Source organism: Micromys minutus (genome assembly GCF_963924665.1).
Source record: "Micromys minutus genome assembly, chromosome: 9".
Taxonomy (NCBI): domain Eukaryota; kingdom Metazoa; phylum Chordata; class Mammalia; order Rodentia; family Muridae; genus Micromys; species Micromys minutus.
This window is the reverse complement of record NC_137978.1, coordinates 64,407,954-64,421,000: the sequence shown is the minus strand read 5'-3', so window position 1 is coordinate 64,421,000 and position 13,047 is coordinate 64,407,954. Positions and strand designations below refer to the sequence as shown.

The 13,047-nt window shown below is 53.1% G+C and overlaps 1 protein-coding gene across 1 annotated transcript in view; it reads right to left on the bottom strand.

Annotated features, from left to right (window-relative positions):
* The window catches only part of NPHP4 (nephrocystin 4), a gene marked incomplete at its 5' end in the record, with an annotated part of 66,368 nt that overhangs the window by 29,825 nt on the left and 23,496 nt on the right, over positions 1–13,047 (bottom strand). The window contains 2 exons of the mRNA XM_080922064.1: positions 5,066–5,192; positions 11,134–11,316. Of these exons, the coding sequence (XP_080778190.1) occupies positions 5,066–5,192; positions 11,134–11,316 (310 nt within the window). The remainder of the gene's footprint in view (positions 1–5,065; positions 5,193–11,133; positions 11,317–13,047) is intronic.

The window sequence follows — 13,047 nt, the reverse complement described above, 5'->3', positions numbered from 1 at the left end:
GTGTGCGTGTGACGGTTCAGCTTCTTTGGACCTCAGTTTGCGGCTCCTGTGCCCCAGAGGAAACCACTGGAGCCGGCTCACTTGGGGGAGCCCTGAGCTGAGAGCAGGTGCTCAGGGGAGGCCGGGCAGGTGGGCTCTGACTTTGATGCCCTGCTGTCCCTCCAGTCCTAGCCCACCTGTTTGTCACAGTGAGCCCCTCCCCAGCCAAATCCACACACACAGGGGCTGTTCAAGAGCAGGCCGAGGGATGACGGCTACTGGACTTCTCAAGCAGGGGAGAAGCAGAGACTTTCCCTAGAGGTAGCCTGAGGAAGACAGAGGCAGACAAGGTGCCGTGTGACCCCCGCAGAGAGGGAAGCTGAGCCGAGATGACGGGACACCAACACCTTCCACCCGTCACCCTCACCCCATACCAGCGTGTGTGTGGCCCTGTCCCCCGGTTTCTGTCACCACAATGTTCATAAACACGGGTAACGAGGCAAGATCACCACCTCCAAACTCTCCTGGAACCAAGGGACACACGCTCTGCTGGAATTCCTAAATCCAAGGATTATCCTGGAATGCCTGGGCTCAGAGCTCAGAGGAAAGGCAGGCAAAACTTTCTGCAGAAAGTTTCCAGTTCTGCAGAAAACAGAGCTGACAGGAAGGGAGAGAGCACAGGGAGAGCCAGGAGGACAGACGGGAGGACAGACCCGGTTGACATCAGTGCTGCCTCTGGTCTCTCTATCACATCCGCCAATGAGATTCATTTACCTGGCAAATAAATCAGTTTATTTATCTAGTCCCTTGGCTGGGGGAGGAGGGGGTTTTTTGTTTTGTTTTAATTCTTGACTACTGAAAGGTCACGGGCTGCAGAGGTGACTCCTTGTGCAAGAGCGCTTGCTACTTGGGCATGAATCCCAGCGCACAAGAAAAGGAGCCAGGCGTAGCTGCGTGCCTGTGTCCCAGGGCTGTGGAGGATGGAGAGAGAGATTGCTGGACCGCTCTGGCCAGCAGCCTCACTCCAGGACCAGAGAGAGACCAGGGAAGGATGCAGCAGAGGGAATGCTGCAGCGGGAGACCTGAGGCGCTCTGGCCAAACATGCACGCGTTTGCTGTTTGCCTGTGCTGAGAATTGAATTTAGCCCCCACCCCCACGTGCTCTCCCACCAAGCCACATTCCCTGATCCACGGGCACAATCTGAAACGGTGGGGGCGGGGCAGGCGGTGGAAACGTGGCCAGCGGCTCGGAGCCCGTTTTGCAGAGGACCTAGTTCCCGCCTGCCTTAACTCCAGCTCCAGGCAATCCACACGTTCTGCTGGCTGCTACGAGTGGTGGACAGACGCACTTAAAACTAAAAGTAAAATCTAAAATAAGTTACAGTCCGGAAGAGCCAGGGCCTCTGGGCGTGGTGGCACACGCCTTTAATCTACAAAGCAAGGTCCGGGGCTATTCAGAGAAAATCCATCTCAGAAATTAAAAAAAAATAATTAAAGACGTGAAGGATCCATGGCCAGGGTCTGTGCCTGTGTGGCCGCAGATGTCAGTGTCCTGGGCTCTGTGTGCTGTCGAGGTGACGGAAGGTATGCAGCTGGGGTCTGTGTGCGGCTGTGCACCACCTCTGACCTCCTGTGTCATCTGAAACGCCTCCATTTTCCTACAGTTCTTAAAGCTTTATTCTTTAATCAGTCTGGAGTGTGCACGCATGAGTGTGTGTGTGTGTGTGTGTGTGTGTGTGTGTGTGTGTGTCTGAGTGTGTATATGATGAAGTTATTTTGCAACATTTATTTGGGAGACATGAAGCTAGGAATAGATTTTGCACTTTCTGGACAACCAAGTGTGCAGCGCCATCTACTGGCTGGTCCGCCCTGACTCCCTGTGGTCAGCTCCTGCCCCGAGATGGCCACATCCTCATCCACAGACGCAGCCGGTGAGGTTCCAGTGGCTGCTGGCACAGACCGTGAAGCATCGCATTCCAGCCAGTCCAGTGGGGAAAGCGTTGAGGTGCGGTGGGGTGGCTGGGGTGCCAGGAGGCGGGAGGGGGGCAGGCAGCCACCAGACGTTAGGGAAAGGAGAGAAATGGGTTCTCCCCGTGGTCATGAAAGGCACGCAGGCCTAAGGAGCCCACTGTAGAAGTGTGGCTTCCAGAACAGCAGGATAAGAGCACACTGCTTCAAGTCCCCAAGTGTGTGTCACAGAGCTTACAGCAGTAACAGGAAACACAGGTCTCCTACTTCCCATCCGTACAACAACAGCCCCATGGGTGCCACAATGTTCTTGGGCCAGTAACCTCACGGGTAAATCTGTAAACCAAAATATAAGGCTTCACCCCTTCCAAACTGCTCGGGCTGCCCTTCACTGGATCTTTCTTTAACTTAAAAATTAGCATAATACCTAAAAAATAAATAAATAAACACTGTGTGGGTACAATATACCCTAGGCAGAAATGTAAGGAAGAGCAAGCCGAACAGGAAATGACTTCAGCAGCCTGGGAAGTCTGCATGGTCCCTGGGCCAATAGCAAGGGAAGGGACTAGAGAAAGGCCGGGTCATTTCAGCGGCCTTGAAACCTGGGGGCTGCAGCTAGGACTTCTCCAGGCAGACTCTCCTACACCTGCCTGAAAAAGAGGTGAGAGAAAACAAGGGAGGGGTGGGCAGGACAGGAGAGGGGAGAGGAGAATCGTGGGAAGGAGGGGGAGAGGAAGAGGACTGGAGACCCTGAACATCACCCAAAAGGACAGAGGTCCTGAGTGGCCACCAAGTTCTGCCTGTCCAGGAAGTTAAGGTGAGAAAGACAGGAAACAGTCAGCACGGTGGATAGATTTGACCCTGGGACGGAGCAGCCACACAGTTAGGAGCACAGAACCCACTGGGAAACACGGACACAGCAGGGAAGACCCTCAGGAGGAAGTGGAGTCGGTGGGGCTCATGAGCCAACCTCAAGTCTCATTTGTGGAGCAAAGGCCAAGGGTGGGAGGGGTCGGATCATCTGGGTGCGGAAGCAGCCCATCCTGACCAAGTCCCGCCCAATACAGCTGAAGAGTAAGACCCCAATGATCCAACTGTCCCCAGAACCTTGGAATACCTGTTAGACTCACAAACGGTCTACACCCAACGAGAGAGGATTCCAGGTATCCGCAATCCAGCTGGAGCTCCTCAGACAAGCAAAGAGGGGGGAACACCGCCAAGTCCCTGCAAAGGACTGTGGGTGGGAGCTGTATGGGTTATGAGAGGCTGAAGGGAACAAAGTCACAGGGATGGGGTGAGTCCCATGTGCTCTGGCCGCACACGGGACAGTGATCTCCAGTAACCACGGTGCTTCATATTTCTAACATCGTGAGAACATCAAGAGAAGAAATGTTGGGTATTCTTAGCACGGAGATGGCCCCGCCCACTGCCCTGGTCCCAAGGGGGCTCGAACAGACACGCTTGGAAAGTTACACCGTCCCATGAGGGGAAAATGGCCAAGAATTCCAGTTTAGCCAGCAAGAACACTGAAGTCTGTAAAGCTGTACTGCACATAAAACAAGGATTTATTCTGGAGTCTGTAATGCTGTACAGTGCACATAGAATGAGGATTTATTCTGGAGAGACGCTGACAAAGTGCACGCCTGCTCCCCGCCTCCACCCCAAGGGACCCTGCACACCTTTTGGCGACACCTCAAGCACAGGAGATGCTGCACACCAGACTCCATTTATATAAGATGGGTCTATTGATGTACGCGAACAACCCTGAACCCGTCTGCTAAGCGCATAATTCAAACAACCAGGACTTCAACTGCTCTGCAGAGAGGGGGCCTTCAACATGGCTGGTCACCAAATGGTTAGGCTTGGGTACCTGTTTGCAGGCATTTCAGAAAACCCCACTGACCAGGAAAACACAGGTCTGCATACCTAGCTGTAGGTCAAAAGGGTCAGCACACCGATGGCCTGACAACGAGAAAATTACATTCAAGAGGACCAGGCTCTTCAAACCAGAACCTCAGAAGACAGAGTATATCCTGTGCCAGGACTTGGGGACCAAAGCGGGATAGGAAACAACCGTCAAAACTGCCCGGATTATCAGAGGCTGAGCGGGGAGGGTGGGGGAGGCAGCATGTCCTCCACAGCCATTTGTCATCCCCTGCTGTTGGCCAACCAGAGGAATCATGGGAGCACAGCAGGAGGGTGGGAGCACAGTCAGAGGAGGAGAGCACAGCGGGAGGGTGGGAGCACAGTCAGAGGAGGGGAGCACAGCGGGAGGGTGGAAGCACAGTGTGGTGGGGATGGAAGCACAGTCAGAGGAGGGGAGCACAGCAGGAACAAGGGAGCACGGCTGGAGAAGGAAATGACAGTGCTGTGCTCCATGGGTTCAGGAGCTGCTTGTTCTCCATCTGTCCATCTGGATCAGTCATGAAGACCACCTGTGTCCAGGGCCCCTCCAACCCTCCATAAGCAGGAGATAGATCTGCTCCAGAAACGCAGGCCACGGCTCAAAGCCCACCGTGGGCCTCGCTGTGTACGCCTTTCTTCCTTCCACCCTGGCTTCACCACAGGTCCGGGTCACACAGAAGATGCTGGGCCATGCACTCAATGACAGTAGCATCTCTTCAGCACACACACACACACACACACACACACACACACACACACACACACACCTGTGGACTCACAGGCAAGGACTGACCCCTGTTGGTGGACACTGGATAGAGGGACATCCCCAAGTCACACACTGAAAGCCAAAGGTGCCTCAACATGCATCAGGTACCGAGGCAACCACGCAACAGGGCTGGTGGCCAGCGCTTCCAACAGGCCTTTAATTCCCAGGGCCCATGTTGGCAGGATGCCCCTGTGATGCCCTGGATGAAGCCACTCTTTGTGAAAACACACACATTCGCCTGGGAGCTGTTAGGAAACTGAACCAGTCTGTGGCTGGAGGCTGGGTGACAAACAGCTAGACCACACACTGTCACACTGTCCGGTCCCACACCGTCATCTCAAGGGGAACCAGCTCACTGACCCAATAGAGAAATCTTCAGCAATGACTCTGCAGGGCCGGTGAGAGGGGCAGCAAACTGTGGCTGGGGGTCAGTTCAATTGTACTCACCTGAAGGGGACGCCGGCGTCTTCCTGGAGGAGCGCCGCCCTGTCTTGGGGCCGTTGTCATGTTCCGTGTGGGTATCAGAGCTCAATGAGAAATGGAACTGGATGGTTCCGGATTCCACCTGCTTCACCTGCGAATGACCATGAGGGAGTGACAAAGGTGTCCCTTTCAGCAGAGACCCACCAGCCCAAGCGCCGGCCCTACAGCCCAGGACCCCCTCAAGAAAAGTTTCAGCCAGAGAGCAAACATTCTGGAAGCCACGTGTTCTTAGATCATAAACAAGTCATTTTCTGAGAAGAAAATTGGTTGTGGCATTAAAATCCTGGGAGAGCATATTATCAGGAAATGGCATTTACCCAAGCAGAAGTATAGTTAAGGTATTTAATAGGCCATAATGTGTATGTTTCTTCATTAACATGTAATATTGACTTACTTGCATGACTACAGTCCTGTGGGTTTTAACCCATCCCTCAGCTGTTCCAAGCGGCCACTGGCTGCTTCTACAGGACTAGGCTGGTCTTCTTGAGTGTCATGTAAATCACATGATGCAATCACAAAGCCCTTGAGAGCAGCTCGAGCTCCCCCACCTCTGTCTCTCTGTCTCTCCATCTCCCTCCCTCCCTCTCTCTCTCTCTCTCTCTCTCTCTCTCTCTCTCTCTCTCTCTCTCTCGGCTTGGCAGTTAAAAGCACTGGCTGCTCTTGCAGATGACCCAGGTTCAGTTCCCAGCACCCACATGGTGGCTCCCGAATCTCTGAAATTCTAGTTCCTGGTGATCCAGCGCCCTCTTCTGGCCTCTACAGGCACTGCATGCTCATGGCTCGCAGGCACACATGCAGGCAAAACACCCACACTCAAAAAATAAAAATAGAGAAATCTCTAAGATATTTTCTGAGCTGGGATTGCCTCTGCTTCAAGGTCTAGTTTGGCGCATACAAACATGCTGGGGTTTTCTAAGTCAGTGTTTGTGTGACATTTCCCCCCATTCCTTTACTCTCAGAGTTGCACTGTTGTATCCAAACCACAGCCCCCACGGAGCGTGTGAGGGAGACCCCATTTTGGTGCTACATAGAAGCCTCTTACTGCACAGGGCTGAGGTGTCACTTACACAGCTTGCTCTTCCTTGCCTTTTGTTCAGATTTCCTCGCTTTAGAATCGTTCCATCTTATCTGCCTGTCTGCTGGGTTTAAACCGCTATGGTTTAAATCTGAACTCTGCCACAGGCTCCTGTTCAGAGCTATCTGGAACGCTACGGACCTTCAGAGGGTGGGAGTTGATGGCTGTTGGAACTGGGTCACTGGGAGCCATCTTTGAAGATCATATCCACCTGTAACCCTGGCTGGGTCCTTCTGCCTCCAGTTCTCCCGAGTGACAGGTCTGGATGAAATGCCCCCACCTCCGCAGCCCACTTAACTGTCAGGACACACTGTAGTCCCTGGGACACTGTGAGGCATTAGCCTCTCCTCCCTTAGTTTCCGTCTGGAATTTTGGTCACAACAAAATTAACTGTAATTCATACAGTATCTGATTACTAATAACTTCTCTTAAGGTTGTAAATTTAAGTTCTACCAGGGTGCTGATACAGGCTTGTCAGGCAGCACAGAGGGGGCTAAAAGGAGGGACATTACCCGTCTGAGGCTGAATAAGTAACTAAATAAATTCAATAGAACACACTTAGCATGTCTAGGTCTGGTCAGCACCAGCAGCTTGTTACCTCTGTGGATGGAAGGCCAATTCTCTCAGGTTCCCATGGAGATCCTGGCTCCAGGCTGAATCTTACACTGTCTCATACTGAATCTTAAAGCCCTCAATGGATACACTGTAACTTCTGCCTCGGGGTCCCAGGAAGCCTACTCAGCCCTCTCATCCTGTCTTCCATGCCTCCTTCTCCAGAGTAGCAGCTCCAGAGTACCACCCCTTTTGTTCAACCGGGCCACCTAAGACCATTGCAAAATGTGGATATTTATATTACGACTCCTAACCGAGGCAAACCTCCAGTTACAAAGTAGCAATGAAAACAGATGGTTGAGGCTCACGCAGGAGCAACTGTATTAAAGGGCTGCAGAGTTGGGAGGCTGAGGAGCAGTGAGGCTCCACCCTGCTCTCCAAGTCCCTTCCTTCAGTTCCCTGGGGAAGGTGATGCCTGTGCTTCTGGTGCATTTTGCCAGGTACAGAATTCTGGGCTCCAGGGCTTTCCTGCCCTCACTGAGCAGAGCGACCTGACACTGCCACCCAGCACTTCTCTGTGGGCAGGGAGCTGGCTTTCTAGTTCTGTTCTCTACTCTCTCTTTGCTTTTAGTTGTCAGTCTGGCTGAGGTTACTTCCCACTTATCTCTGGGCTCTGCTGAACTTGCAGAGATATCTGGGTTTGAGTCTCTTGCCTTTCCATCACATCCCCAAAGGCGCTTCCTGCACCGGGCGCTCTCCCACCTCGGGGGATTGCTGGTGACTCTGTGCTGGGCTCAGGTGCTGCCCCGCGGATCCTGGCTGCCGCCACCAATGTTGCGACTCTGGGGGCCCTGATTTTTTTGGATTGTCAGGGATGACAAAGTGCGGCCACTGATTCAGCTGCAGAGTGCATCTTGTCAAGATTTTAACTTGCTTCTTTTTAGCTCTAGAATCTCCACCTGGCTCCTCTCTGCGCCCTCCCTGTCTTCCCAACGGTGTCAGCACCTATGTGCATGAACATTTTCACTGTTTGAAAGTGTTTTAAGATCCTTGGTAACCGACCTCTGAACTGTCTGTGTTGCTGTCAGCTAACTGGCACATTACCACATGGGCTCCTGGGACACAAATTCTCCACGAAGAAAAAAAATGGCATTGAGTGTCAGCAGAAATCGGCCCTGTGGGGTCAGGCCCCGCCCAGCTGCAGACCACGGTTTTTGTGTCACATGACTGCCTCCCTCGAAGCTTCCGAAGCTTCCGCGGCATCCTCCAGATCCCCTGCCTAGGCTCCTCCAGTGGGCAGCCATGGGAGTAGACAGAGTCCACCACACACACAGCCCAGGTCGCAAACACCCTGGCCTGCCGTTTAAGGTCAGATCCACACCATGAAGCTTGGATAAACTTAAGGTTTTGTAAGCAGGTTGCTTGCTGCTTACAATTCCCTCCCTCGAGAGCACCAGGAGGACTTCAACTTTCCCTGCAGGCTTGCTGTGCACATCCTACCTAAGGCCTGGTGCTTTGTACAGAGGACAGGACTGTGAAAAGAGGTAGCGTCTGGTCCATTAGTTTGGGAAGTCAGTGCGTGATGTCTGATAAACTAATCGCAGGGGAAGGGCGCTATTTCAGAATCAAAGGTAAATAACCGTAAATCACAGCTGGGAACTGGAAGTACCAGCTTCCGGAGATGGAAATACTTCTAAAGAATTATTTGTTCAGAGGAAAAAGACAAGACAAGAAAAGGGCAAAAGCTGGGAAGGAAATGGGGGCCACAAGATGGACAATGAAATCACAGAAACAATGTAGCTTCTCCATGATTGCCATTTCCCTTGACCGACAGCTGTCATTCGCGCTCAGCTTTCCTCTCAGTGTCCACGCGCACAGTCAAAAAGCAGTCGCTGGGCAAGGAAGGGCTGCAGAGCTGGCTGGGGGAGGGCACAGGTAAGGCGCCTCTCCATCCCAGCTGGTCTCCCTTGGCCAGGGTTGGAGACACCAGGAAGAAACTCACAAAGAAGCCATGGTGCTTCCCCAGTGCAGGAGCGGCCACAGAGCTGGTGCCACCACAGCACACCGCTGTCACTCATGCTGTCGGCTCAGGGTCCTGGTCCTCAACCACAGGCACTTCTGGCCCAAAAAGCCTCCAGCAAGGTTTGTAGGTGCCTGCCGCCACAACTGGGGAATGCTACTGTCACCTAGTGGCAAATGGTGGTAATGCATCCAACACACTGGAGCGCATGGACTCCAAAAAAAAAAAGTGACTTCAAAAAGAAACTCAGCATCTCTGAGACTGAGAAATGCAACTCAGAGTTGGGGTTCTTCGTGGGAAATGGAGGTGTTCGACGTGTGTCACAGAGAAAGTCAAACCTTTCAAATGCTTATGCCTGGTCCAGCTTGCACACTCAAAAAAGGGAAGGCAATGAGGTGGCAAACAAGCTGTAAATGTGACATTTGCGCTAGACAGACACAGAAATACAGACAGACAGACGAGAGGGAGAGACAGAGAGAGGACAAAGAGAAAAAAAGACAGACAGACAGACACACAGACACACAGAGAGAGAGAGATACAGGTGCACAGAGACAGACACACAGACAGAAAGACAGACAGACAAGAGGGAGAGACAGAGAGAGGACAGAGAGAAAAAAAGACAGACAGACAGACAGCCATACACAGACACACAGACACAGAGAGAGAGAGAGATACAGGTGCACAGAGACAGACAGACAGACAGACAGACAGACAGACAGACAAGAGGGAGAGACAGAGAGAGGACAGAGAGAAAAAAAGACAGACAGACAGACAGCCATACACAGACACACAGACACACAGAGAGAGAGAGAGATACAGGTGCACAGAGACAGACACACAGACAGACAGACAGACAGACAGACAAGAGGGAGAGACAGAGAGAGGACAGAGAGAAAAAAAGACAGAGAGCCATACACAGACACAGAGACAGACACAGACACACAGAAAGTAAGAAACAGAGATACAGACACACAGAGAGTAACAGGGACATAGCACACAGAGGCAGAGAGAGACACGTATATTCACACACAGGGGAGGAGGGAAGAAAGGAAGAGAGAGGAGGAGGGAGGCAGGAGGGGGGAGGAAAGGAAGGTAATGGCTTTGAGATTTCTGATGGTGATTTCATAAGGACGCAAACCAGACCATATGGAAACGCAGCAAAATATGGTCCCATAATGAGAGACATCGCTCATAACAAGGAACTGCACCACCAGCTGCTCCCTGATGCGGGTCCCCAAAGCGTCATGCAGATCATAAATAACAACGCTGGAATAACAGTTGTCGCTAGAGTCAGCACAGATATGACATTGTGAAATGGCCCCTCTCCTGGAGAAAGAGGAGACGGTGGTAAGGGGTCCACGTGCGGCTGAGACGGGCACGCTGCAGGCTCCACATGGAAAGGCGAGGGGGCCTGCCACACCCTGGAGGGCAAGGATGGACCCCACACATGGGCCTGAGCCAAGCCATACCTCCACACCTGTCCATGGTGTCCTGGGTCACTTGACTTCTACGACCTGCTTGAGCAGGGAAGCCAAGGCAGCGAAGGTGACACACTGGTCCTGGAGCCTCTCCTGACCTTTGCTTTCCAGGTTGGAGCTCGGAGACGGCCACAGCCAAGCGGCTTTGTCAGTCGGAGAGTCTGCTGGGGACCTGTGCTCTATATGCTGCTGAGGGTCCACAGTGGGAATGTGCCGGGGACAGGGTCTAAAGCCCAGCCGACGGCTGAAGCCAAAGCCCTGGCTAGTTCTCGCTCTCACTTTCCCAGCAAAAGTCACACCCAGTCCTCCTATGAGGCACCGAAAATGGGCGTGAGCTGAGGAGCGGCTCCCCACTGTGCACACTGGCCCAGAGAGGCGTCAGGAGGGAGAGAAGATGTGAAGAAGGATATTATCAGACCCCGGATGAAACCAGCCTGAGCAGGACTAAGCGTGCACCAAGGGCCTGCAGAACACTTAAAACATGCCAGTCACTGTGGAGCTTTAAAATAAACTTGGGCTCGGTGGGCGAGTGCTTCTGTGCAAGTGTAAAGGTGTGAGTTCAGTCCTAGGAAGGTAGCACTGGAAGGTAGCAAAGGGCTGACATCCCAGCACTGGGGGAGGACGGGGACGGGAGGAGCCCAGGGTGGTCAACCAGCAAGCTCCAGGTTCAGGGAGAGTCTGTGTCCTAACAATGGATGGAGAAGGATACAGGGACAACTCTGATGCCTCTACATGCACTCTCATGGTAACTGCATACATGCAGGTACACAGCACATACATACACACTCGTGCATGCACATACAAACATGTGCACACAGACGCACATGGACACACACACACACACACACATGAATGAATGAATGAATTTGCTACAAGCGTGTAAGAATCACGCCTATGGAGCACTTACCTCCTCAGAGCTCATGCTAGCCGAGGGCACCTTATAGGTCAGGCACCGAGAGGGGTTGGGCTGTACCCCACCCTGAAGAGGCAGCGTCACCTTTCCTGGGCCTGCGTCCAGATCGGGGTTCCAAACAGCCCACCGAACCATGTGCATGCACGCCAAGCTGGAGAGGGAGGTGGACGAGTAGGCCTGGAACTGGAACGAATCACAGCCACATGAGACAATGCAGCAGCCACCTGACAGGGCGGCCAGCCAGTGATGTCACTACAAATAACCACTCCAGGAGCTCAGAGCGAGGGGCCAAGGCCACCTGGTCCACCCAAGGGAGCTGAGGGAGAAGGATACAGTCTCATGGCCCCATCATTTCCTCCAATGGCTCACGGCAGCAGGGGTCACTCTGAAACTCCACTCCTTGGGGACCTTTCTGCCGATCAGTAAACACTCAAAGACTTGCCAACTTCTCCTCAAAAGCCAAAAAAGCACAGACCGGCTCTTAGGGCATGTGGGACCAGGTCACCAGACAGGCAGGCATAAGAATGGTAACGTTGAGTGAGCTCCAACCCCATGGAATCTCAGAACTGAGAATGGCAGGAGAGGAACCATTCCCTGCGCCTCTACCTGCTCTGGAACATGCAACCACGACACCCCACCGAGGACCACGGGCACTGGGTCACATGGCATAAACACCCAGAGTTTCCCATGCCAATGAGGTACCTAGATAGTCTCCCCTCCCCCCAAGCGTTCAGTCAATGAGCTTCCCTTCCTGGTCATTCCTTCCGGATAAAGGTATTTAATCCTTGGTTCCCCAGAAATAGAGTGTATGCATCCTCACCCACCATCAGATAAAGCAGTTTCAACAAGCAAGGAGCCTCTCCTCATCAAGGATCAGTGAAACCTCCAGGAGAAGGGCTTCTCTCTTCCATCCCCTCCCTACTCATTTAGAATCCAGGGCTCTGCCCTCCCCTTCCTTCCTGCCCTGAGGCAGGCCCTGAGGGAAGAGAATGCTTGTACCAGGGACACACAAACACCCGCCAATCCCCACCCCAACTCCTAGCATTCATCCCAGTGATGGCTCACAGACCTGCCCCAGCCACACCCTGCAGGCTGGGGTATATGCAGAGGTGACCTGCACTGAGGCGCAAGCTCATCCCCGGGTAGCCGAGCTACTTGGAAGCTGATGGCAAGAGCAGGAAAGCAATCTGGGTGGAGCCAGAGACAAAGACAGCACTGCATCCATGGAGCAGGCTATGGACGAAGCCGAGGACCAGACCGCAAGAGCAACCCGCCTGCCAAACGCCGCTGTGCCCATGGATCTGACGGAACCTGGCTTCCAGAGATGTGGAAGGAACCTGCTGCTCAAAAACACCAGCCTTGGGGCTTTACACAGTCCGTCCCCCCCTGGTGGCTGTCTTCAGATTATCATGAAGAGAGACAGGCTGAATGCCTCTTGTTCCTTCAGGAGCTTTACCGCCTCAGATGTTTGCTGAGGGCTCTTTCCGGCTCCCTGGACCACCCTGCCATACCTCTGAGCATTATCTGATGAGGCAGTGGCATTCTGTGCGTCAGGGGGTAGGAGCCACCTGCACTTGCTCACACTGGGTAACACTGAGGCCGCTCGCGGAGATGGGAACGAGCCCAGAGGGACAGAGGCCTAGAGGCATGAGACCACATCCGGCCCCAGGCTGAACACGGTCTAGAAAGACAAACTGTCATGGTGGGTTGTCTCTCAACTCTCCCAACATCACACCAATCACAGAGAAGACTAAAAAGCAGAGAGGGTGGGGGAGGGGCTGCACTGGGAGAAAACTCCATCAGTACAATACTTGCTACGTTTGATCTCTAGAACCAATGTTTGAAGGACAAGCCCCAGCCACCACTAGACATGGTGGCCCATGCTTGCAATTCCAGCTCTAAAGAGGT